The 25149-nt window shown below is 48.2% G+C and overlaps 10 protein-coding genes across 13 annotated transcripts; 8 read left to right on the top strand and 2 right to left on the bottom strand.

The window, feature by feature from the left end:
* Nucleotides 1-1871: 1871 nt before the first annotated feature.
* Nucleotides 1872-4586, top strand: H257_12347. Of its 2 annotated transcripts, XM_009839511.1 has the most exons (4): nucleotides 1872-2418; nucleotides 2464-2973; nucleotides 3857-3996; nucleotides 4041-4586. In XM_009839511.1, the coding sequence occupies exons 1-4, from the start codon at nucleotides 1882-1884 to the stop codon at nucleotides 4495-4497; spliced, it is 1644 nt and encodes a 547-aa protein (XP_009837813.1). In that variant the 5' UTR covers nucleotides 1872-1881; the 3' UTR covers nucleotides 4498-4586. The 2 variants fall into 2 exon arrangements, with proteins under 2 accessions (XP_009837813.1, XP_009837814.1); XM_009839512.1 differs by having other exon boundaries at nucleotides 3857-4586.
* Nucleotides 4587-4997: 411 nt separating this feature from the next.
* Nucleotides 4998-5573, top strand: H257_12346 (hypothetical protein; the record flags this gene model as incomplete). The annotated part of the gene is made up of 1 exon (XM_009839510.1): nucleotides 4998-5573. One exon carries the CDS (start codon nucleotides 4998-5000, stop codon nucleotides 5571-5573), a length of 576 nt encoding a protein of 191 aa, XP_009837812.1.
* A 998-nt stretch (nucleotides 5574-6571) lies between these two features.
* H257_12345 (hypothetical protein) lies at nucleotides 6572-7690 on the top strand (the record flags this gene model as incomplete). The annotated part of the gene is made up of 1 exon (XM_009839509.1): nucleotides 6572-7690. The coding sequence occupies one exon, from the start codon at nucleotides 6572-6574 to the stop codon at nucleotides 7688-7690; it is 1119 nt and encodes a 372-aa protein (XP_009837811.1).
* A 453-nt stretch (nucleotides 7691-8143) lies between these two features.
* Nucleotides 8144-9060, top strand: H257_12344 (hypothetical protein; the record flags this gene model as incomplete). Its single annotated transcript, XM_009839508.1, has 2 exons — nucleotides 8144-8483; nucleotides 8624-9060. The coding sequence occupies 2 exons, from the start codon at nucleotides 8144-8146 to the stop codon at nucleotides 9058-9060; spliced, it is 777 nt and encodes a 258-aa protein (XP_009837810.1).
* Nucleotides 9061-9085: 25 nt separating this feature from the next.
* Nucleotides 9086-9793, top strand: H257_12343 (hypothetical protein; the record flags this gene model as incomplete). Its single annotated transcript, XM_009839507.1, has 3 exons — nucleotides 9086-9367; nucleotides 9400-9488; nucleotides 9760-9793. 3 exons carry the CDS (start codon nucleotides 9086-9088, stop codon nucleotides 9791-9793), a joined length of 405 nt encoding a protein of 134 aa, XP_009837809.1.
* Nucleotides 9794-10643: 850 nt separating this feature from the next.
* Nucleotides 10644-15533, bottom strand: H257_12342 (hypothetical protein). The gene is made up of 12 exons (XM_009839506.1): nucleotides 15494-15533; nucleotides 15195-15437; nucleotides 14986-15147; nucleotides 14830-14919; nucleotides 14678-14776; nucleotides 13626-13694; nucleotides 13262-13549; nucleotides 12901-12993; nucleotides 12546-12814; nucleotides 11951-12098; nucleotides 11305-11589; nucleotides 10644-11002 (listed from the first exon to the last, which is right to left on the bottom strand). The coding sequence occupies exons 1-12, from the start codon at nucleotides 15500-15502 to the stop codon at nucleotides 10829-10831; spliced, it is 1929 nt and encodes a 642-aa protein (XP_009837808.1). The 5' UTR covers nucleotides 15503-15533; the 3' UTR covers nucleotides 10644-10828.
* A 37-nt stretch (nucleotides 15534-15570) lies between these two features.
* On the top strand, nucleotides 15571-18199 carry H257_12341 (hypothetical protein). Of its 3 annotated transcripts, XM_009839503.1 has the most exons (11): nucleotides 15571-15964; nucleotides 16009-16180; nucleotides 16232-16450; nucleotides 16503-16614; nucleotides 16683-16886; nucleotides 16957-17060; nucleotides 17126-17212; nucleotides 17290-17588; nucleotides 17663-17733; nucleotides 17807-17903; nucleotides 17973-18199. In XM_009839503.1, the coding sequence occupies exons 1-11, from the start codon at nucleotides 15595-15597 to the stop codon at nucleotides 18077-18079; spliced, it is 1842 nt and encodes a 613-aa protein (XP_009837805.1). In that variant the 5' UTR covers nucleotides 15571-15594; the 3' UTR covers nucleotides 18080-18199. The 3 variants fall into 3 exon arrangements, with proteins under 3 accessions (XP_009837805.1, XP_009837806.1, XP_009837807.1); XM_009839504.1 differs by lacking the exons at nucleotides 17663-17733; nucleotides 17807-17903; nucleotides 17973-18199 and having other exon boundaries at nucleotides 17290-17620; XM_009839505.1 differs by lacking the exons at nucleotides 17663-17733; nucleotides 17807-17903; nucleotides 17973-18199 and having other exon boundaries at nucleotides 17126-17620.
* A 286-nt stretch (nucleotides 18200-18485) lies between these two features.
* On the bottom strand, nucleotides 18486-18846 carry H257_12340 (hypothetical protein; the record flags this gene model as incomplete). Its single annotated transcript, XM_009839502.1, has 2 exons — nucleotides 18486-18731; nucleotides 18784-18846. 2 exons carry the CDS (start codon nucleotides 18844-18846, stop codon nucleotides 18486-18488), a joined length of 309 nt encoding a protein of 102 aa, XP_009837804.1.
* A 2913-nt stretch (nucleotides 18847-21759) lies between these two features.
* H257_12339 (hypothetical protein) lies at nucleotides 21760-22813 on the top strand. Its single transcript, XM_009839501.1, has one exon. The coding sequence runs from the start codon at nucleotides 21818-21820 to the stop codon at nucleotides 22760-22762; it is 945 nt and encodes a 314-aa protein (XP_009837803.1). The 5' UTR covers nucleotides 21760-21817; the 3' UTR covers nucleotides 22763-22813.
* Nucleotides 22814-23245: 432 nt separating this feature from the next.
* On the top strand, nucleotides 23246-23508 carry H257_12338 (hypothetical protein; the record flags this gene model as incomplete). Its single annotated transcript, XM_009839500.1, has 2 exons — nucleotides 23246-23314; nucleotides 23374-23508. 2 exons carry the CDS (start codon nucleotides 23246-23248, stop codon nucleotides 23506-23508), a joined length of 204 nt encoding a protein of 67 aa, XP_009837802.1.
* Nucleotides 23509-25149: the final 1641 nt, after the last annotated feature.

Raw genomic sequence — 25149 nt, 5'->3', positions numbered from 1 at the left:
CGAATTGTAGTATTACCCAATCAGAGTGCATCAATGTTTCATTGTTACATTATTGGTCAAGGCGATCACTTTTATCGACTTCTACATCTTTTCCCGATCAAAGCGCCACTTTATTCTGGTTTGGATACAAAATACTTCGAAGTATCAACTTTAGGGTATACTGAATGGTGCGACGGTAACTCAGACTGTATTTTGACGTTTGCCGTCCGTCACTGTATTTTACTTTTTTGCATCGCCAACGGTGAAAATGGCAAATATTCCGCATAACAGGCTCATCCGGTTACGATGACTCGGCTGATGGAAGATGGGACAACGACGACAACGACATAGACAATGAATTGGGCCCTACGCTCAAGTAATCCCAGGGTACATAGTGATACGGACTAGAGTTCATGCTGATGAGGACGAATTTCAAGCTGCATGGAGGGTGAATTTGCCCACTTGTTGACCTCGAAAGGTACAAAAAATGCTCACGAGCAGTGACGTTCAACCCAGTCAGTTGGGTAGTCAAAGGAGGCAACTCCGATCTCAATTGCGTTGCATTTTCTCGAGCCAACCGTGCTTCTGAGAGCGTCTAACTTACGAGATTTTCAATGATACTTCAAATAGTAGTTAATGATTGGCTGCTGTATTTTGCCGTCGTGTGGTCACAAAACGGTAAAAATGGCCGATTTGCCGTCTCGCGGTAAAAATATGCCGTTTCCGGTAGATACCGTCGCACCCTTGGGGTTGCCGAAACTCCGAAACCCCAAAGTAGGAAGTGATGGGTGAACTACCATCAGTTAGCATCATATTATCTGGACATAGTCACTGAAGGGTAGACCAAATCAAGTCGTTTGCCCGAGACATATAGTACAGTTGTCCTACTCCGGGGTAAATGATAAATCTATGATACACTGATGAATACGCAAAGCAGCCAATCAGAATGCTGAAATCAACAAACTACCCTATACACGCACTTTCTAACAATTGGGGGTAATAGAAACTATACCTTTTTATCCTTATTTTTATGTTAAAGATTTATTTGGTTTTATTGTATTAGATTAACTGTAAGTTTAGAATCGCAATTGAAACAGTAGGTTATGTAGAAGTATTAATAGTACTGTTGGCCCGCAAGGTGAAGCCATCTTATGAATTTCATAAATCGATCTGAAATAAATTAGGTTCAGTTTTAGTGAAAGAACTTCATGCTTGTATGGGGTATTTTCAACCTTACCAAATTTGTCCCATTTCTAGTATTAATCCTATTAATAGTGTACGATCGACTAGTTTAAATAATTGGTCAATAGGACCCTTTTATTCCTTCCTATTGTTTAAACTTGTCTATCGTATAATGATTGGTCAAAACTATGGAAATGTAGTTCTAGTTCTATTCCTAACGCTAACGTAATCACATGCGCCAAGCTTGTCAACTAGGTACATCTCTTACAGCAACTTACTTTTTGGGCCCTAGAGCGGCTTCCTGGGCTTCCTCAACTGCGCGCAAGGTGTACAGTACATCCGAGTATTGTCATCTTGACCGTGGATCTTCATAACTATTCGTTATTAATACTTCGAAGTACTCTGAAAACTATTAATAGTAGTAAAACCGATGAGTCGTAAATATAGAACTTACTAAGTATTACTGTACTACAGTATGCGTTTTATTATTTGGCCACTTGCAGCACCTATTCCAACCCACGAATTGCCTTGTAACTAGTACTAGTACTCCGTAGTAGTATGGCTCGATCAATTTGACATTTAAGACGTACAATACTGTAGCGGAAAGTGCACTTTCCGCTACATCATTTTAGTGGATAAAGACTGTATAACGTTAAATACGTTTTAACACGAATTGATGTGGACTGAACTCATCGACACCATAAATCTACATTTGACGCCATGGGACATCCACGGAAGACTTGCACGGAGCTTGGATGCAACAAGCTCGCGGCCAGTGGAGGCCTCTGCGTAGGACATGGAGGTGGGAAGATGTGCCAGTTCCCGGGATGCACCAAGGGGTATCAGCGAGGTGGGTTTTGCCGCAATCACGGCGGCGGGTCACGATGTACGGTTCCGTTTTGCATCAAGGTGGACGCCGGCCACGGCCTTTGTCGGTCCCACGGCGGCGGAAAGCGGTGTAAAGCAGTCGATTGTGGCAAAGCCGACGTCGGTGGCGGTTATTGCACGGCACATGGAGGTGGCAAGCGTTGTGGGTTCCCGTCTTGCGATAAGAACAGTCAAGGAGGAGGCTTCTGCCGTGCACATGGTGGCGGCCGGCGGTGTACTGTGCCGGACTGTACGAAAATGGGCCGAGGGGCCAGCGGTAAATGTCCCGAGCACGGTGGGTCGCCGCTGTGCAATGCACCAAATTGCAGGAAGATCGCTCGCGATGGGCAAGGTCGATGTCGGGAGCACTCCAAGGACATCCACAACGAGGTAAACCAATTCTAACCATAAGGCAGCAATGACGATACTGGCTAGGTCTTGTCTCAGACTTCGGACGACAGCGACCTCCTATCTCGGCGCGTCGCACGTCCTAGTAGTACTGCCTCGTCACAGACCGCGAATTCACCGCTCGAAAGTCTTGTGATGTTGGCTTCAGCGCCACCGGTGGCGTTTGCCTATCGCCGGCTGCTGGTGCAAGTTCAGCTGCAAGTGCCATGGACCGAACTTCGAGTGCTCGCGCTGTTGCAAAGCGAACCTCAAGTGCGCAGCGTGCACATCTTGGGCTACCGGCACTCGTCGGCCCCGCGGCAGCCAAAGTCCGCCGTGTGTTTTGTCGTGCGTTGGGCTGCCCACTCCAGCGCGGCGTTGGAATTAGCGCTAGGCGCACTTGACGTGCGCTACTCGGTGCTTGAAAACAGCTTGGTCGAAGATATGGCGAGTCTTGTGGTTGTAGAAACCATTTTAAAAGTGAATGGCATGATGTGCGTCGCCAACTGCGGTAACACGGTGGTCCGTGCAATTCAAAGCGTGGCGTCGGTGCTAGAGGTAACTTGATCGCGTGAATGCAGTTGTTCAAGCGGATTGGCGAAATCCTTCGTATATATATATATATAAGTAGTCATTTTACCCAAACTTTAGACTTACATGCTGCTGATTCGTCAAATGTATCGATCGATTCTTTGTACTGTATTTTGTATGTAAACAGTTGTCCTGTGGTGATTGTAATCACACTCACACACTAATTAGATGTTGGTACATTGGAAGTTTTTGTTTATCATTTTTTTAAATCTAAATGCTTTTTGAATATTTCGAATGTTATGTATAAAGGCAATTAATAAAATTAAGCCTGCGGTTAAAAAATATAAGGCATAATATGTGTATAAATTTGACGTAATGTTTTCAATATTCGCAATGAATCAAGTTAATATAGTCACTAATAATATAGATAAATTAATGAATCATTTACTTGATTATCTTCCATATATTCTAACCCAATAAGGTTGTGTCGATGAATTCTCCATGTCGCTCCAGTTTAGAATAAACACAACCATATTGTCCTTTCAGCCAAAATTTGGACTTTTGTTCTGATTTGCCAAATCCATCGATCGATTTTTAGTTCTGAATTTTTGATGTAAAAAAAGCCATTGGAAAATGCCCGTCACACTAATTGAAGTAGGGACGACTGATTAGCTGTTGATTGGTTGAACTGATGATTTCCTGGAATCTGATTGGCTAAAAAATTCTTCTGCCGATTCTTCGTTACATTTGGTTGTGTCGATACATTGGGCACATCGCTCCAATTTAGAATAAACACAAACCATATATATATATGGTTTGTGTTTATCTAACATATATATATGTTAGATAGGATTGACATAACCCCAACAATATGAATCTGTCCACGTCACAATGTTCTATATATGTATAGGTACATTTGGAGTTTGACGACGCCCAAGTAGTCGTGCAGAGCCACAACACGGTCACTGCCCATGCCCTCATCGCACGCATCCAGGCCATTGGATTTGAAGCCGACTTGGTGTCTGTCACCCCCGTGCCATGGCATCGTCAGTACGTCCAGTCAGCAGCAATCACTCGTTTTAATATCACAGTAGGTTCCACATGCAACGCACAGGAGGGTGCCACGTCACGATGGACGTCGCACTGCAGCTCGAGACTGTGTTGAGCCACGTTGAAGGCGTGGAAAAGGTGGCGGTGGTGCCGCACCTGGCGACGGTGGACGTGTTTGGGTTCTTTGACGCGCACGAAGTGGTGCTCATGGCCGCGACGGTGGCCCTCCACCTGACGGACCGGGAATCGTCGGTTGATCCCCTGCAAGCCGAGGGGGGAAGCACCCCCGTCCACCACGAGTGCTCGTTTGCGTGCTCTAGCGGGTGCATCAAGTACCAGACCACAATGGCGCACACCGCGGCGCTGGCGGTGGGCTGGGCGGTGCCTGGGTGCGGCATGGCGTTTGGTTACGAATGCAATTGCGGCGACTCGTGTAAATGCGCTGGCTGCCCAACCCACAACCCAGGCACCACAATTGACCCCGTCACGGCGTTGTTGTAACGCTGGCATCGACGCGCTGGCTCTGGGCTAGTCGCGATACTAGTACTAGTATTTATAATATAAACCATGCAATGCAAACGTCTACTTACTACTACTACTACAACTACACGTGGGAGTTATTGGCCAAGTTGATGGTCACTGACACCACGCAACACCAACTGACTTTGGAGCCAACTTGACGAGAAGTTTCGTCCCGTTATACGAGTCAGAAAGGGACTTTGGTAGCTTCCTTCCATTTGATTCTAACGATTCCTCCTCGACGACATTCACGGCCTTCCGCATATGCATTGCCGAATACTTACTTCCAAGTAACCCGCAACCTGCGTCCATTTCAGGCCACACGATCCGTTAGTTTACCTGCTATTCAATTCGTCCCATGACATCGAACCCATATTCGGCCATTGAAAGAAATTGACTATCTCAACGGCAAAAGATACCTGCGACGAGAACGGTGTTCGAAGTGTACACTACAAACGGAACTTTAGCTTTGGCGGTGGAACATGCAAGTCGTGTGGTTGGATCCGACTACGAACGAAGCCAAGGGCGTTCTGCTCGTAACTCCTGCGGAGGTTGCGGAGACGGCAACGGTGGACTCGCTCAAGAAGCTGCTGGCAAACAAGTTGCTTTTGGAAAACGACGTGAGCCAAAGGACGTTGCGGCTGCACGGCCAGCACTTGGACACATACCTGCCATGCTTTCAGTCCAACATCCCCCGGTTTGGGTTTTCGTACAAGCTGGCGTCGACAGTCCAGGGGAACGCCCCCTCGTCGTCCATTTTCGTGTCCATGTTGGGGAGCGACGTCATCACGGTGCCGATCACCACCCTCATGGCCGTCTCTGAAGTGTGCAGCGAGATTGAACACCAAACGGGAATTCCCCCACACGAGCATCGCTTAATGTTTGGAGGGGTGCCGTTCCAACACGATCAACATCTGTGCGACTATGGCATTCGTCGAGATTCGATGCTCCATTTTTCGCTACGCGTGAAGGGAGGATTGTGGTTTGTTGCGAAGGTATTGGTTGCCTTCGCAAGGTCATATGGTGGGCCAAAGTGGGGATATGTCTACATCGATTGAACATCCACGGGATTCGCAAAAACAAAGCATGCGACGCATTTGAAAAATCAGTCGTTTGTCCCATAAAGTGGTGACCGTTCAACTTGTTGTAGAACAACATCCACTGCCCAATGTGCACTTTGTCGGTCGTCCCCTTGGCATGCGGGTATTTTTTATTTTACAATTGTCGCTGGCGCAGTCCGTGGAATGCGAAGGCCCGGCAATGTATTGATTTAAGCAATGCAAGCAAGTCTCGTGGCAAAGCTTGCTGTGGTTGCAACCCTCTGGATACAGAATGTTGCGGTAGGTGCTATGGACCCTCGCTGGCCTCAAGATACCCTTTGGTCGTGCTCCCCTGTAGCTACAAGTTCAACTTGGCGTGCTACAAGGCATTGAAACGAACTTTGACAAAACATCAGTGGCATGCCCTACTTGCTGGTCGCCAGCCGGCGCTGATGGGGAGCATGTTACGAAACCTGTTACCGTAGTTTGGTCCTTCGAACGATTAGTGATGTCCTTGTGTACTGGCACTGTTAGGAGGTAATCGGCCATTATTTTGAATACAACAACATCGTAACTAGACTGGTTCAAGAAGCCCGTAGTGACATATTTTTTCGCTCCGATGTAAGTTTGGATTGGAGATTCGGGGATTGAAAAGTTTAACTTGGGGATAAGCACCTTGGTAAACCACTTGTTGTGTGACGACAGAAGGATTGATAACAAAAGGATGCGCCGTGGGTTTTGAAAGCCAAAATCGCACATGCTCCCCCCCAACATGGAGCACCACTATCGTAAATCGGACATGGAACGTTATATCAAGGAGATGACATCACACGGAGCGGTTGCATGAGAATTTGAGACTAAGACATTGAAGTAGGATTAACGTTAACGACCAAATGAATACATTTACCCAGTCGTGTTACTGTAACGGGCAAACGAAATGAAATTGCACCGTTGGCAAAGTGCGACGAGACGGTGTTCACGTCAAACAATCGTCACTTTACCTCTGGCAGTGGAACATGCAAGTGGTGTGGTTGGATCCGACTACGAACAAAGCTGAGGGCGTTCTGCTGCTACCTCCTGCTGAGGTTGCTGGAGCGGCTACAGTCGATGCGATCAAGAAACTGTTGGCTAAGAAGTTGCTTTTGGAAAACGTCAGCCGAAGCACGCTACGACTGCATGGTCAGCACTTGACTTCCGGGGACCTAGACGCGTACCTGCCATGCTTTCGGTCCAACATCCCCCGGTTTGTGTTTTCTTACCAGCTGACTTTAAAATGTCAGGCGGACATGCGCACGTCGTGCATCTTCGTGTCCATGTTGGCGGGCAACGTCATTACAGTGTCGACAACCAATCTCACGACTGTCGCTGAGGTGTGTAGCGAGATTGAGTACAAGACGGGCATTCCCCAAGAAGAGCATCGTTTGATGTACGGAGGGGCGCAGCTCCAGAAATGCCGACAGCTCTGTGACTATGGCATTGGCCGAGACTCGACGCTGCACTTTTCACTGAGTCTGAACGGGGGTTTAAGTTATGTTTCTAAAGCGGGCGAGTTTGTCGACGTGTCGAACGATGACATCTTGGAAGTGCGCAAGTTTTTGCGTGATGCTCCAATGTGGCGACACGTGCAAATCGGGCTGAACGTCGAAGGGGTGTGCAAAAACAAAGACTGCGACGCTTTTGGGCACTTAGTGATTTGCCCCACGAAGTGGCGGCCGTTTAACTTGTTGCAGCACCGTATTCATTGTGCCCTATGTTGTGCTTCAATCGTCCCCTTCACGTGCGGGTTTTACAATTGCCGCTGGCGCTTTGAAGGGGTTCAAATCGACAACGGGATGCACATGAGCAGTCCTTGGAAAGCGGCGAGTGGTGAATTCTACCATCGCTTTAATGAAGGCAAGAATGTGACGTGGCAAAGCCTGGTGGTCGTCGCAACCCCCCTGGATACCAAGGGGTGCGGGATGTGCTTTGGATCTCTTGTTGGCCTCAAGCAGCCCCTGGTCGTACTTCCATGCAGCCACAAGGTAGACTATGCGTGCTTCAAGGCATTGATGACGAGCTGTGACCGCCGCAAAGTGGCGGTGACGTGTCCCACGTGCTGGTCGCCCGCTGGCGCCGATGGGGTTCGATTTCAATGATTTGTATGGTGAAAGTTTGGTATTCGTCTAATGTGAAGGAGTTGCATTTTACTCGATCTGAGAGTGGAATCGATCATTATCGGTATGCTGCAAAGAATATCGGCAACGACAGGAAACGTATTGCTCCTATTCATAGCCTGACGAAACAAGAAACCAGGTGACGAATTGCGATCGAAGGTCGTTCTGCCGCGGTATTATCCATCCACATATTGCGCCATCATTCCATCCACATATTGCGCCATCATGCTACCATTATGGACAAAGCCATCGTCTTCCGAAGCCATGTATAGCGGTCACTCATCATCACTACCGTTGCCACCCTGGCTGCTGTACCATTCTTCGTTTCGCTTGTCGGTAGTGCTGCCTACCATCTAGAAACCCAAGTGATCATGACAAATTACATCGTCAGACATACGCCAATGCCGTAGACATATTGGCCAACCACGTTCAACGATGGAGTTTACAGTGGCCCAGCAACTATATTCGCCAGTGGATAACAGTAGCCCCAGTGCGTGCACCAGCCCTCCCCCTCCAATGTCCCCCAAAAGGGACCGCCTCGTCGTCGTGGGCGTTGATGTTTGTGCCACTCGAATTCAACGGGCCTTTCAACGACGTCGACAACAACAGAAAGCACGGCGACAACAGCAACCTCTCCAAAGGCTGAAGCCTCTCAGCATTTTGACCCCGCTGCCGCATACGCCGTTTCCCGGCCACATGTCCACGTCTGCCCCCCCAGTTGAAGCAGGTGGCACCCAGTTCCAACGTCAACAAGCAGACACGAGTCCATCCCTGCGTCCAGCGACGAGGAGGTTTTCCAATCGCTGTGTGACACGGTGTTGAAGCGCTCTGGGCCAGCTGCCCCCCTGGGTGGTGCACCGTCTGTTAAGTCTCCCCGCGATAATGACCACCATGGCCGACGATGACCTTGAGTAGGGGGCTCGCCGAGGCACATGACGACAACAAACTCCTCACTTTACGGCCTTTGTCCCTCGACGGGTCGGGTCGCCCCAATTTCGTCGTTTCGTTTCACCTACACCTTGTTTCACCTTGTCGTGGGGCGCCATACGGACGAGATCGTCGCGGGCCTGATGGATCGGAAGCACGGATCGATCGTGGTGGGAGGTGCGTACAGACAGTACTTGGGCTCTTATCAAGGCAAACAAGTGGTCATAAAGGCGTTGCGCCAGGCAGACATCCCGTGGCTCCAACATGAGGAGGTGGTTCTGTCCATGTTTGGCCACCATCCGTCCACCGTGCCGTTCGTCGGCGCTTGCACCAACTTCAACAGCCTGCTCGCCGTCATGACCGAGTTCATTTCATTCGCTCGGGTCGCTGACTTCCGTCGTGTCTTCCCCTTCCTCGTCCTCTGAGTGCCCCGCTTCCATCCGGACCAACATGGTTTGCGATGCCGCCAACGGACTGAGTCATCTTCACGCCTCAGCATGTCTGCACCGGGATGTGGTTGTTTGTCAACACGTCGCACGTACCATGTCAAAGTCGGCGACTTTGGGCTGGCACGACGGGGATTCGTGGTGGACGGACGGGGGTCGCATGTCGTCGGACCTCGTAACCACTATCCCCCCGAGTCGCTCCAACCCCCCTTACCTGTCGCTCTACAAAGAGGCGTCCGACGTGTTTGCATTTGGCGTGACCATGTGGGAAACGTATCATGACGCCGTACTAATATTGCGGCCTTGGATCCGCTGCAGGTCGCCGTCCGGGTGTCAGACATGCACATTTCAACAAGCAACCTGGAGATGGTGCGGCGATGCTTTGCTGTCAACCCAGTCCCGACCAAGTACTGTAGCGACCAAGTACTGTAGCTCGATATCTTTCACCATTTGAAACGAGCTCCATACTAGGACGGTTGTGAATATTGTATATGTTGTATATTTACCAGTAATGGCCAAAGGAAGACGAGGTTGTATTGACGTTAGTGTTGTTGTGTACGTTGGCAGATTGACGCAATAACTACCGGTAGTGGGGAATGTAATATTAATAAAGTACTACGTAGTAATATTTATATAATTTCATTGTTGTATGTGTTTGGGGGCATTCTTGAAGTGCAGGGCTGACCGCGCCATGAAGCAGATCCGCGAGTAGGTAGAGTGATACCGGTATGCTTCGAGTTTCTCCAAGTTCCAACGTAATGAACACCTTTCAATGTGTCAGTGTTGCTTGACAAACACAAACAGTAGTGAACGCGTAGTATGAATAAGTACTGTACAAGTGTTAACACGTAAGGAGGTTAATGTAGCTTTCGAACTCTCGCTAGCGCCTCGAGACGAATTCAGCTCGACCGACTGCACGTCCACGACGATAGACCTCGGACTTGGTGTGTTGGAACTTGGGTTCCACTCCAGGACGACAACATGGACCTCATGTACACCGGTGCTTAGGTCCAAACAAGCAGTCGAGTATGCAGGACAATTCTGTCACCATTTGAAACGAACTCCCCGTGATGCAATTTAGGAGGGTTGTGTGTATACATACTAACTAGTATAACTTGTTGTATTTGCAAGTAATGGCCAAAAGACGACGGGGTTGAAATTGTGCTGTCGCGTATGTTGTTGCTAGATGGGGAAGGATATATTTTATCACCGTGTAATGTATCCTATTTGTGGCCAAGGAATTGGCGCAGAGTCGTCGAACGCCAGTTAATCAAATATTTGTGTAAAAAGAAGCACATATTTCACGCTACGTTCACGAGTTTGTCGGGTTTTGTGCCCGTTGGTCAAATATGCATAAAACTTATATTATTGCAACAAAGTAGCACCGTTTACATTGAATCATGCTAGAAATTCGGATTGGCTGAACATGCTTGTCCTTTCTGTGAAAAAGCCAATCGAAAGCTCTCATACTTGGATTAGCCAATAGTGTCGATTAAATTGGCTGGCAGCGAGATTCGATGTGATATGGTGTGGAAAGTTGTCCCGAATCCACAACAATACTAGTACACTATTTTTCTTTTTTCACCGTTAATATTTGGTCTCGATTTGTCCAAAGGGAAGTAGCAGCATCTTCCCCTCCTAGTGGCCACTTGATTCACTCTTGCCAAGACGTTGCATGTCATTATAGCTAGCTAGCACTTGACTCTCCCAGAACGAACGAGATATATAGTGCCTATGTTGTTCGTGGCTAAAACCGACTCAACTGGCCAACGACAAGATGTGCGACGCGGTCACGGACGCGATCGCTGCCAGACGCGACCACCGTCTTGTTTTCGTTGGTGACAAACGTTATGACCGTATCCCCAAACGACACTTGGGTCGCCATATCGAGGTCTTCAATGTGCACTGGCCCAAACTCGACCTAATGTAAATAAACCCCGTTAAATATTGTCGATTTGATAGTACAAATTTGGGGACCGGGTGCAATCGAATCGCGCCGACCAAACCGATCCACAATCGATCTGATTGGTTGTTGCATTTCATTGAAAAGGTTTTGATTGGCTAATAATGTTGAGCTCATTTGAGGTAGCCAATCAAATCGATTTCAATTCCAACGAGAAACCACAACACATTGAAATTTCACTCGAAAGCACAATTCACAAAATAGATAAACAAGTCCACCCTATTATTCACACAAAAGTGCCACGGTTCGAACGTATGTACCTGCAGTTGGTGCAAGAGCGACTCGAGGTCGAGCTCGCCCAGCAGGACGTGGCTCTGCTCTCGCACACACAGCTTCTTGCACGGGGCTCCATCAGCATGCTCCAACGAGGAGTGACTGGATGGGTCCAAAGCAGCAGCAGGAGGTGGAGGAGGGGGGCGGCGGAACGCCCAGAAGTCGCCGTCCACCGCCTTCAATTCCACACGTCCAGATGCAAACGAGAGTGTCGTGCGCACGAGCGCCGCCGCGTGCTTATCGATGGTCGTCAGGTTGATTTGGGCTGCCAGCTAGGGAATAAATAAAAAAGTTAGAAATTTTTAATACTAGTATGTCCATCCTGGGAGTGGCACATATATATCGACATTGAAATACGTGGGTCGGCACCACCATGAAATAAAGAAAACGAACAAAATACAAGGATATAATTCATAATCTCATAATATTTGAATACGGCGAAGTATGGATTATGAAAATAGAATGAATAGTTGCAAGTTGGAAAAAATAGTTGATAACTTTTTAGTACAATGTAACTTGATCCTGCAAACGTCCGACTAATACGATATAGAACGACTTTGATATATATATCCAGAAGTTTTCTTTCAAATAAACAATATTCGTGATATGATTATTCAAGTTCTTTCTGAGTACCTCGGGGTCGAGGACAGCATCGACTGCCTTTTTCGGTTTTGTCACAATAATTGGCTCCAAATGGTGGAGTAGCACGGTCGAGTCGACCTCTCGAGTTACAATCAGGTCTTTTAAGCTGCGGACACATTGCCCGTCGGGGTGGGGGGCGCTAAGCATGCTCACGTCATATAAATTATAAACAATTATTGTCGATTTGATACAAATTTCCCAATTTTGCATGGTTCGTTCAATCGAGCACAAAAAACAAATCAATAAAATAAATATTCTATTTTAACTCCAAATGGAAAAGCAACAGTAATTATATTTAAAATAAATACCTTAAAAAATTATGTAAAAATAAACGTACAGAAGAACCATCGACCGAAAAATAGAATTTTTAGCCAATCAAATTGCAGGAATCCATCCATGCTCAACATCTCAAAGTCGAGCGATACCTAAAAATCAATTCGTGGATAGGTGATAATACCAAAAAGCAAAACAGGGGAGACGACAACATATAAAACTTCAGCACAAACGATATATTGATCGATAGACACAGTAGTCGAAACAATGTTGGGCAAAAACGTAGGCCAATCCAAATACAATCAAATCGTACGAGGCGTAGCAGGCGGGAAGGACCAGCGTCTGGGGTTTGCACTCGGCGATGAGGATATTGGCATTATTGCATGATAGGCGAAAGTCTATAGGCGCGTGGATCACTTCCATGAGCGCCGTCGGCTGGAACGGCGTCATGGCCTCGAATGGCGACACATACGGATCAATAAACACAATCGCATTGGCGGCGTTCCGCTGGAGCTTGGGAATCAACTGGACGACGTCGCCGATGCGGAGGCTCGGGTGGTTGGCAAACACAATGCACGGTTCCTACATACTTTCTCAAATTTTGACCCGAAAGTGTACGGTACACAATTGAAACAGGGGGAAACTGTACGGTACACACACACACGTACCTCGACGGGCACGGGGGAACCAGGCGAGACAAACCGGAGATGTCCTTCGTCCCGCAGTTGGCCATGGACAAACGGAGACGCGCCGGCAAAAAGCTACTCGATTATTTATATATATATATATATATATATTATGTCGAGCACGCAAACCGCAAATTGGAAAAAAGCTACGATTATTTAATACATATATATATATAATATTCTTTGGGTCGAGCACGCAAACCGCAACTATATTGGAGTGTGAATAAGGGAATATATATATATTAAAATTAAAATGGCCGCGTTTTGCCATGACGGAATATTCGTCATATCAAAACACGAATGGGTGGTCATGAATTGATGTTGATACTGCTAATATTCGTACCTTTTGCATTTTCGATTGGCATAGCCATTGTGGGGCACAGGGCTCCGCGTCCAACGGCTCGGTTGCGACAAAGTAGATGGGAATGGGCGCGTGGTTGATCGCAGCAAGGAACAGCTGGAGATTTTCCAGCAAGTCGAACAGGATGCCGTCGAAATGGCAGGGCACGACGGACGTTCCGCGGCGGGTAAATACAGCGAGGAGGTGGTTGAGGAAAGTCTCGAGGCGCTTGTCAATCATGCGGGTGTCTCGGTCGTTTTTGAGGTCGGTCACCAACATAATGTCTGCATCCTACCCATGCTGATATGTAAGTGATGACGATCTTGGTGGGAGGGTCGATGGTGTCGAGGACGGGGGATCTTCATACCCGTAAATGCTGCACGTCCAGCGCCGCGGGGTGACGATTTACTTCGGACGACGCGGCCGGGACGTATACCTATATGACCGACCATGAGGTACGCAGTATTGACGTGAATATACATACAAACATATAGGTTGAAACAATGATCTATTTCCTTTAGTATAAAAAATCTCCACTTTTCAATATAACTAAAAATCATGATAATAAAATGGACTTGGGTTTGCGTCTGGATGTTAAAGAAAACGCCAAAATCTTCGATAGTTTGGCCATTTCTCAGAAATCGGCAAAAAATTAAAAAAATCTGTCTGGATCCAAAATTTAGAGAATTCATTCTTTTGCCAATTATCTCGATTTTCGCCAAAAATTATAAAAGTGGTTCAAGGGACTTTTTTTCTGAAAGTTGGCAAGAACTGAGGATCGTAGATTTCTTTCGAAATCAGTTTCATCCAAATAGTCAAAAATAGGTGACAACCAAACTCTTTGAATTACTTTGAACCAAAATTTCGAAATATAAATTGGACAAAAGTTGGGGTGTGGTTCAGACCCACCCTAAAATAATAATAATAAAATCGATAAATTTAATAAGAATTTATGAAACATGCATCGGAGAGTATTGCTCGATTCGAGCTGGGAGGGGGGTTGCTTAATCGAAATTGGAGTCGACACCAAATCGGCAGGCAATCGATCGACCAATCAAAACCCAGAGCACGAATCAAGTGGCCAATGAAATACGTGCATCAACGATTCGTTGTGTATGACTTGAAGTCGTGTGAATAACATAACCACAGGACACTGTTTACACACAAGAATTCATACTGTAAATCACCGATCCATCGATTTGCCGAATGGGCACACAAAAGCCCAACTTTTGACTGAAAGAACAATACTAATCTTGGGAACAACTAAACAAAATGTGGTGAACTGCTATAATATCAAAATATATAATATTCATAATACGAATGGAAACACGACGGTGGCAAAATAGTACGTTCAAAAAAATAAATATAATAATACAATAGTATACGAACGAATAAAACCAAGGTGACAAGATCAGGTACCAGTTTTTCCATGGGGCTTTCCACAACCCAGCACGCCGCGCCAAGGGCAAAGCCAGAACTGACCGCCGTCACTTTGAGTTCGTACGATAACGTCAGCGTCTACCAGTGGGTTGGTGAGAGAAAAGAAAAAAAAAAAAGTTTTTTTCGCCCACTTGGTGATACGGCACAATCGTAATGCGTTGCAGACAGCGCTCGATTTCAAACCGCGTGTACGGGTCGGCCCACTGGTCGTACTCCATGCCCTAACGAAATATATATGATTGGACGTGAACCAACGAAGAAGAAGAAGAAGCCATGACGTGGCCAACCAGGAGCAGCTGTTGGTCGGCATGGGGCAGCGTCTTGATGTGCGCTCGAGACATCCACGGCCGCCCTCCGCTGTTGCTTTGTCGCGTTTGCACCATGTCCAGCATGTCCAGGAGCATCCTCCGGCCATACTGTACAGATGGCGCCGTGGCAAAGATCTCGCCCTATGGGGTGATCCAGTGTTAGGCAATCAGTTGGAGTAGCCCTGTACCTTGAAAGCGGTGCGTTCCGTGAGTAGAGGAAGGCCAAGCAAGCTCATGTGGTTGGATATCACAACGTAGTCGACGGTTTGGGCGTCGATGAAGTGCAAACTTGGCCCGTGGAAACGAAATGCACCATGCAAAGGCAAATGCACAAGTGCCTTCAGGTTTAAGCCGCAGTCCAAAAGAACTTGACGGCCGCACGTCCCCAGCAAGAACGAGGACACGCCTTCGTCCGCATGCCCCAGTTGAATCTACAACACAGTCGTATAAGCGTCCACAGGAGGTGTTGCGCGGACGTCCTCCTTACCAGCTTCATATGTCGGCTTCGTATTGCCACCGCGACGAAGTTAACCGGATGGTGTCATTTTATCCGTACAATCTTGATGGAAATCTCGAAACGGCGTCAGCATGGTTGACGACATGAACCACGCATGTTCACTCGAGAAGAGCAGCTTCTCGCTCAACCTGGTGCGGGAGGCGGCCACAGATGCGTTGCGCCGAGTCCTTGGGTCGTTGGACCTCGGAGACATCGAGCTCTTCGTGGAACCCCGGCTGCTGTCGCTGTTCCACCACGCCACTTCCCTGTCGGGTGAGGACTTGACGGTGTTGCGTGTGAGGGAAATTCATTCGCTCGCGTCGCCGTCGGCACCGCCCATGCCTACCTCGACCGTCGTCTACATCGTGCGTCCCCAGACTACCCATGTACAGCTCGTGGCACAACACCTTCTCCAGCAACTCCGTGGTGCTTCGTCCTCGTCGTCGGTTGTGCTGTACACAGGTGAGTCTCCCCATCGTCCGAGGCTTAGGTTCACTTGCATGCAGGTACTTGGAACGCGTTGTGCGCAGACGTATTGTCTCGTGCTGGTGTCGACAAACAAGTGGCGGTGCATCCGTTCCAACTTGGCTTCATTCCCACGGACAATGACATGCTTACCCTGGCCCACGACACGCTCTTACGCGACTGCTACATCCAAAACAACAAGACAACTCTCACGTATATCTACATACAAAGTCTTGAATATGCTCCTCATAATCGTGCCATTAGAGAATTGGGGCATGCGTTGCATGTGCTGCAGCAAACTACTGGCGATATCCCCACCGTGCACTACAAAGGCGAGCTAGCCAAAGCCGTGTGGAAGTCGCTGTCCGAGTTCAATGCCGCCAGTCCACCCCCGTCCTCTCGCCCCAAGAAGCTGCGCATTGACCACATGATCATATTGGACCGAAAACTCGACTACATCGCCCCGTTGTCGACCCCATTGACGTACAAAACCAAGAAAACCACGGCTTGGTTTCACGCGTTTGTGTTCTTTTAGCCACGAAGCATTGCTGGCCGAGTTGCTAGGGCTCCAAAATGGTACGGTGACAGTGGATGCCACAGCCAACGCCGGAACTGTGGCACCCACTAGTGTCACCATCAGCGATAAGGTATACATACATGCATACATCGACGTGTGCGATGGTTGGAGTTGTACAGGATCATTGATGAGCTACAGGAGGGGGTGGTGTGGAGTTTGAATGGCGACGATCGGATTTTCCAAGACATTCGGAACAAACATATTCAAGCGATCGGGCCGTACCTGCACAGCACCAGCGCAGTGTTTGCCGAAGAGCGCAAGCACATGGAGCTGTTGCTGCACGCAGAGTCCACCACGGTCAAGCAGCTAGATGAACTCGGCACCACCCTGAACCAACACATGGTACGGAAAATAATCGGCAGGATGTAGGGAACGAAAGGTTACAATATATATATATATATATGTGGGATAGGACAAAGCCGCGGTACTCAGCCAGCACATTGCACTGGCAGAGCTCGTACAAACGACCACGAAATCCAAATCGTTCAAAAGCCAGTGGCAACTGGAAAAGTCCATGTCTGTTCAAACCTAACAATAAATGTATCCCTTTGTCGTATATGTGACGACGATCTGTCGCGTAGATTGGAACGGCAGCCGCACCTCGGCGACATTGAGGCGCTCGTGTGGCAACACGCGCCAGTGTACACTGTCCTTCGCCTGCTTTGCCTGTACTTCATCGATTATATATATATATAATATATATTATATATGTATCGTCGGCAAACCTTAATATGTTTTTGTGTAGCCATAGTTTGGCCAACCAAGGGCTGCCCAAGCCTGCGTACATGCATCTCAAGACACAATGCCTCCACTTGTACGGGTTTGAGTACTTGCACGTGTTTGAAAACTTGGAAGCCATGGGAGTCTTGGCTACCCCCACCACTTCCCCACCGGGGGGGGGAAACGCCTCCGCTCCATCGAACCCTCTTGTCGCATGGAACCTGACGGGGCATTTTGATTGCGATCCGTGCAATCCAGACGACCCGTCGTACGTGGCTGGCGGGTATTGCCCGCTTACGGTCAAGTTGGTTCAAGCTGCACTCAGTACGCCGTGAAATATATATATATATATATATATGGTTGAATTCAATTTTGTGAACAATGGATGGTGGTCGTAGGCCCTGAAGGGTGGACACCCCTGGCCGCCCGATTGAACATGCTGCCTGGTCCGTCGGCAGTTCTCGCAGCGGTAAGCAACGCCAATCTTATGTATCCTATAAAGCTGAGAAGTTCTTGATCGAACTCTTCCTTGATAACGTTAGGCAGCCAAGCCAAAGAAGACGAAAAAGGTGCTGGTGGTGATTGTCGGTGGCATCTCTCCCATTGAAATCACCGCGCTTCGGTTTGTGGGCCAAAAGAGTACGAACATATGTAGTCATGTATTGCCATATTGTATCGACTGTAACCTCTGGTGGTTGGGCGTACTAGTCAAAATGTCGTTTTTGATTGCCAGCGACACCGTTGCATCGGGCAAAGCGTTTTTGGGGCAAGCGATGGAACCGATTGCGAATGGCTTGTTGACGACAAACAAGTAGATATAGCTTGAATGTACTCTCTCTAGGGACTCCAACGGCTACAGAAGGACGTCTTGAGTGTAGGATATTTGATAGGAATATAAAGAAGCCAAATAAAACGATAAACAGTTTGGAAATCGACCCACTTTGCCCTTCCTGTCATTAGGCGAATTCTGTCTGCTACGTTTACCTGGTGGCGTGTCCAACTTGCTATTTGACCTATAGTTAAGCCAACAAGGAGTGATACCATTCGTGTCCTTGGCGCGATCGATACCGGTGTGTCCGCACCTAATATGCAATCGCATTATCAACCAGAATACAGTATGGTAAGTACAGTGTAGCACCTAGCGGGATATGTGTGTGTCGTGATGTCGCTAGCATCGACGGCATCAAACAGCCCACTGAATCTATCACCTTGTATCCCACATCACGGGTCCTGGTGCTGACCATTCTTGGCATACGCGGTTCCAATGCCAGTCATAATTCCAAAGCGCGCATCAACGTTTCCGTGTCCGTCGTCGGCGGCTTGTTGCTGCTCCATGAACAGGTCCACTGAGGCTTGAAGCAACTGTTCTGCGACGTCGAACGTGCCATCGGCAAGCAACAAACATACGATCCCATGCATCCTCCGGAGTTCATCTTCAGGGGGCTTTGTAGTCGCGATGAGCGAGTCCTACTTGTTTTTCATCCACGAGATCATCACGCCAAGCACCAGGCGGTCCAACTGGGTAACCCCCCTCTGGAGGCCTCGAAGAGTTGAAGATGTGGACGCGGTCGCTGGCCCCCATTGTGACCGAAATCATAACAACGACACGTGTCGTGTAGGTATACTTTTGATCGCGAGCCAAGCAATGTTCCTTACGACAGATGTATGTCCGAAGAGTACGAAAGGTGCCAATTGATAGGGGTTATCAAGGCCGTCCATCGAGTTACCGGTATCACTCGTCGCGGGGGTGTAGGGTCTTCACCTGTGCTTTTTGAAGGTGTTAGGCTTGTTCGATAAGTGGGGGGTTCACACGTGTCTAATGGTGCATTTGCGAATGCTAGCATTTTGATACGAATGTACCAACACCAAATCAGCCACAATACTCTTAGCCCTTAACGTTGTACCCGGAACTTCGTCCTAAGCCCCGAAGCAATGCTCAATTCTGGAGTTGTGAGCATGATCAGGGGTTAGCGAAGCAATCCACTGATAACGTTCGACAAGCATAACCCCCCCACAAAACACCCTGGTAGCAGTGTACTCCCAGTGAGCATTTTCGACACTATTAAGTTAAACAAGGGGTGACGATGATATTAACCCCTCAGTGACAAACCTACAGTACATCGGACCTGGCTTGTGAATCTATCAGGGCAACTTGCGAAGCCCCCACCAATTGTGGACTTACAGCGTCTAATTGCCTAGCATTGATACTGTAGTCACATCGAAGCTCCATCGCTCTGATGCAACGCCACCGTCCCCAGCGACAATTGTAGCGAAGTCAACGACCTCAATACTGTACAGGACTCTACCGGTAATATTGAATGCAGGAACAACTTATAACTTACATTTTTGATGATCGAGGAAACGAATGCTGCAGGTTTGATAACTCCGGTCCGCCGATTGGTCACACCATTTTGACGATCTGTAGTAGGAGCCAAGATGCGGGGAGTTTACCCCCCTCACGAAAACGTGCACGGGGGGGACAGGAGAGTAGATTCTACTGAGTGACACGAGTAACCCAAAACGTAGCTCGCCAGGATTCACTGGGCGCCTGGAAAGCGAGAAGCGAGGGGGGGTGCAGACATCAGAGTAACAGAATGGGATATTGCAGACTTCAGAGTAACATAAATGGCATATTTTGGTGAACATATTAAGCAGCGGGCGATGCCCTTGATAATCATGGTCCTGCTGCGGTAACTTGGTGAAGTGGTGGATCTGACGAGTAAGTGGGGCTGTGCGTGCTTGCCAGTGATTCATTTGGCGTGTACAATGTCTTTTATAATCCAGTTCTAAAGTGCAAGAGCTGTATGCGTTGTCCCCCGAGTACGGAGCGGTTTGTCCCCGAACGAAGGTATTAATTACGAAATACTGTAAGTTGTTATCCGTTCGCCTCAGTTGACTTCAACGCTACAAACATGACGAATTCTAAGGCGCACAGTAAGTTTAACGTCTACTAGTACAGTACACTGTACAACACGACTACACCATTATGACCTTGTGAGTCACTGATGGTCTTGGCCACAAGTTAAACTTCCAATTTACCTTGAACTTGCGGTGGACATGCCAGTGTGGTCGTTCGTTCCAAATGAATGGCTGGTAGCGCTCGAGGATCGAAGGCGCCACCTTGACTGGCGTGGGCAAACAAGACGAAGCTGAAACCCCACAAAATTTAGCTGAAATCGAATGAACTTTTCAAGCCACATATCAGCCGTCCTACACACAATGCTGTCGCTGCTACAATTTTCGCCAGTCCTATACTGTACTTGTGTATGTCAACCTGTCCAGCCCCAGAACCAAGCAATTCGATGCCAAACCGGAAACAAGTCAAGTTCGATTGTGTCGGTCGAACACAGGAACTTCGGTGGCTGCCAAAACGCTGGTCTACAGACTGTACAGCACTTTATACTGTATGACTGAATTTTTCATGCCAGCAGGCTTTCGAAGCACCACAATGCGGCACCACAAATTGCGCAAATACCTAGTTTCTGTACTTCTAATTAGTATCGGCCATTCCAGTCACATCGTTTTCCGCCATATAAATTGAACGGTGACATATTCTATAGTTCCAGCTACAGACAAGCGTTCCTCGCAGGACAACATAAACTTCACCTTATTGCACTTAGTGCATTGGTGGCTGCACATGGTGTATCATATTGACAAGCGATAGTAAGGTCGAGAGAGAAGAAAGCAGGCGCTTGAATAGACATGTCCTACAATCATACTCGGAGTACTAGGCACTGGTGTGGACTGTAATGTATCTTGCCATAAGGCAAACTGGCAAGTAGATATCATTGTGAACGAACAGTCGAATAATGGAGGACATATGCGGATGATCGTCATATGTTGTACAGCTATTCGTTGTCTGAACGGAATAATTCCCCACAGCAGAATACGTATACACCTTATTTTCAGAGAACCCAAACTATACCTATAGTAGGAATGCCTTATAAGACGGACAAACATACTGTACACTACTACGTAGTAAACTAATACTTCGAAGCACATCCTAGAAACCTCGGGCTTGGTCTTACCCACGGTGGGCTCGCATACTTCGAACTACTAGTACTACGTAGTATAGTGTTTGTATTCCTGGGGTTAAGCGATGCCTTAACCTCTAGCCGACATGCGTTGGACTGGTGCTATCATTTGAAACTTACTTATTTGTGCAACGAATTGTCGATTCACGCGTCCTGATTGGCTGTCGGGAGTCCCACAAACACTTCGAAGTAGTTTTGAAGGTAAACTAGAACCTGCTGAGGGGGAATAAGTCTGCCTGCACGGTTCTGGTGGGTGCAGCCGTTGTGGGGACATGTGGTTCCATGTTCCAGTCGCCACTGAACCCAACAACTTGAAGCAAAAGCCCTACGGTATGTTTGGATGCGTACTGTACGTAAACCCAGATGAGGTGTGCGTGGGGTTGCTACTGGCGACACTTCGACGAAGGTTGAAGTCAGAAGTGTGTGTGTACACTGTATGTACCCTCCACTTCGTTTTTTGCAAGTTTCATTGACTCACACTGAGACCCATTTCAATTTTCGTCACCAAGAGCAATCGTCATGATGTTGAACAACTACCACACGCTGGAGAAGAAGTCGTTTGACGAGACCACGGGCACCGTCGAGTACCCCTGGTACCGCGTCAAGGAGCATTTCACCCGCGAAATCCTCGCTGAAGGCACGGGCATGTTCATCACGATGGCGTTCCTGAACGGCGTCGTATCCCAAGTAGTCCTCGGTGGCGCCACGCACGGCGACTACTCACACATCAACCTCGGCGTCGGCCTCGCCTTCATGATGGGCATCCACACGTGCGGCGGCATCAGCGGCGCGCACTTGAACCCTGCCGTGACCATCGCGCTGGCCGTCCACGGTCGCTTTGAGTGGAAGAAGGTGCCTCTGTACATCGTCGCACAATTGATCGGCGCCTTCTTGGGCGCTGCGGTCGTGTTCGCTATCTACTACCCGTCGTTCAACGAGTTTGACGCCGACCGAAGCATCGCCAAGTCGGCGGGCATCTTTGCTACGTACCCCATCGACCTGTACGCCCAGAACTTGTTTAGCGCGTTCCTGTGTGAATTCTTTGGCACTGCGTTGCTTGTATTTGCCATCTTCAGTCTGGACGACCCCACCAACATGCCCACAAACCCCATCATGAAGCCCCTCACAGTCGCGTTGGTGCTCGTCATGATTGGCATGAGCTTTGGCTTGCCTACCGGCTACGCCCTCAACCCTGCTCGTGATCTTGGCCCGCGCATCTTCACCGCCGTCTCCGGCTGGGGCGTGGGTGTATTTACCGCGGCCAACTACTACTTTTTGATCCCGATCTTCGCCCCCATCGTCGGAGCCATTGCCGGCGGCGGGGCTTACATGGTTACCATCTACAACCACCACGACCAACACGACGACCTCAAGGCCCTCAAGGTGCTCGGCGAATCGCGCGGCTACCAGGCCGTGCCCTCCAGCACCATCGACGACAGCGTTGTTGGGTCGATCGCGGCTTAGGGTTAACAAAACATAAGTATCATTGCATTTGTGCTTGAAACACCAAGAGCGTCATGTTGTGTGTAGAATGTGTTGCATACATACAGTACCAATAGTTAGCTCCTCGAGGATGAGGAGTAAAGTGGTGGCGTCAACTTCAATCTGACACACTATGAACGAGCCACGTGTTGGGCCAATCGACAATATACGTGTACGGTTGGTGGATTGCGTCCGCCGTGTTGCTCACCTTGTACCTTGTCCGCGTCTACTACTTGAATGCCTTCCACATCATCACGTACGAGTTGGGCATCTACTTGCTCAACCTCTTCATTGGGTTCCTTTCGCCGCAGGTATGTATCATCGCCCAGACGTCTTTCTACCGTTGCTAACCGCATGTACGTACGCTATAGATCAATCCTGAAACGGAGGAGGACCCTGTGCTTCCGTCGACCAACAGCGAAGAGTTCTGTCCATTTAGCCAGAGTTTTAGTCGGAGTTTAAGTTATGTTATACGTCCACGAAGGCGACGTTCATTGCGACACTGCTGACATTTTCGATGTGTTCAACGTCCCGGTATGTTTGTTCTCCTCCTCCCAGTGTGTTCTTCCGTGCTGACTGACGCTTAAGTGTAGGTGTTTTGGCCCATCTTGCTCATGTACTTCATCTTGCTGTTCACGCTGACCATGAAGCGCCAAATCAAGCACATGTGCAAGCACAACTACATGCCGTGGTCCAGTGGCAAGCAAGTGTACAAGGACATCAAGTAGAGACAGAATAGCCGCGATACAAGGCCGTTGCATCTCCCTCCCCCCCCTTCCACCGTTCAAATGGAGGTCTTAAGTACTTAGCTACATTGTCCTACTCCCACGTTTCACTGCCATACCCACTATCGACTTCGGGGCAGCCTGTTCGTTGGTTACGAAGTTCTAGAAGTGAACGCTACTACACTACTGTCCCAACCATCGCTCGTTCAGTTGCTCATAACGTTACAGAGTAGTACGGCTAAAGTCAGTGCAAACGGTACAGTAAGACAGACAGATTTCGGAACACGTTCCCATGCATTTGCCGTCAATTTACCTCGTTAAAATTTATCGAGTTTACGGGAACTGTCAAAATTTATGTGGGATGCCGTAGAAACGGCCACTTGTACGGCAAAGGTCATCCCTCCTCTAGGGCTTCATCATTGGTCTTAAATCGTGGATTTCAACCAGTCGCGCATAATGCACACTTCCTCACCCTTCCATGCCCGACGTGGCCTGGTGTCCAGCCTTTTCCACGCTAAGTTAGGCCATTCCGAGAGTTCAGGTGGAGCGATTACGTGCATCTTATCTTGTCTTATTCATTCAGCCAGTTATCCTGAACCTTCTCCAGCAGTCGGCGTTATTGCCTTGGTTCGTTGTCCTGCCACGACGATTTGAATATGGGGCCTCGGTGTTTCGCCTATAGGCGCATGAAGCGTACAGAAAACTCACAATTCTCATCCGCATGTGCACATAAGGGACATGGTCGAGTACTCAGTTGCTCCCCTCTAATCATGAACTAAAATCACCAAGCGGTTTCGTAAGGTGTCGTAAAGCCACTCCCTTGCTCAACGTGGCACGCAAAAACTGGGATCATAGTGATAGTAAAGTTGTGGACCCATGAGGTGTGTGCCAAGACCCCTTCGTGATGCCAGTTGTGGTAATGGGTCCACATGAGTAAGCTTATGCAATGCAACAACAGGGAACTATGTGCGGTGTGGCGAATCCACACCGCACATAGTGTCCCTGTTGTCACATGCAAGCATACGGATATCGTTCCTCATGTGGATGTGGTAAATGCAAATAAGTTTTGTCGAAATCATGAGTTGGGTCTGCCATATATTTCCCGTGCATTAAAATTTCCGTGCGTGGGAAGTCTACGGCAGTGCTTCCGAAATCTGTCTAGTATGTACCATGCAGTTTGGGTTGTATCATCCTACAGTAGTACACGTAGTATTGTGAATTCGCTAAAAACTTCCCAAAATTCACGTGGTTTGTCTACTCAATATCGAATCACGCTGTAGTTCTGATTGGTTGAAAATATATTGTAAGAGCCAATCAAATCCAATCAAAATTGGATTAGCCAATAGAGTAGATTCGTGATTCGGCAGCGAGATTCGATACGACGAGGTCTGGAAATCTATACCGAATCCACAATACTCCTCTGGTATCGTTTTGATATCTATTAATAGTCATAGTTACAAGTGCCCTATCATCATTCTCCCTTCATAGCTTGTTCTCGTTTCACTAGTCCTTGCTGTAATGACCAGCGAAGCCAGTCTTCTTGGTCTGTTGGGTCCACGGCTAAATACGAATGGGCATACCTTCCCTGGGACAAAAGGTTTACTGCAGCCATGTACTGGTCCCCCAGCTGACTTTTCCACGCCT

Source organism: Aphanomyces astaci (assembly GCF_000520075.1).
Source record: "Aphanomyces astaci strain APO3 unplaced genomic scaffold supercont1.40, whole genome shotgun sequence".
NCBI classification, from domain to species: domain Eukaryota; phylum Oomycota; class Saprolegniomycetes; order Saprolegniales; family Verrucalvaceae; genus Aphanomyces; species Aphanomyces astaci.
The sequence above is the reverse complement of the archived record's forward strand: the minus strand, read 5'-3'. Positions and strand labels throughout refer to the sequence as shown.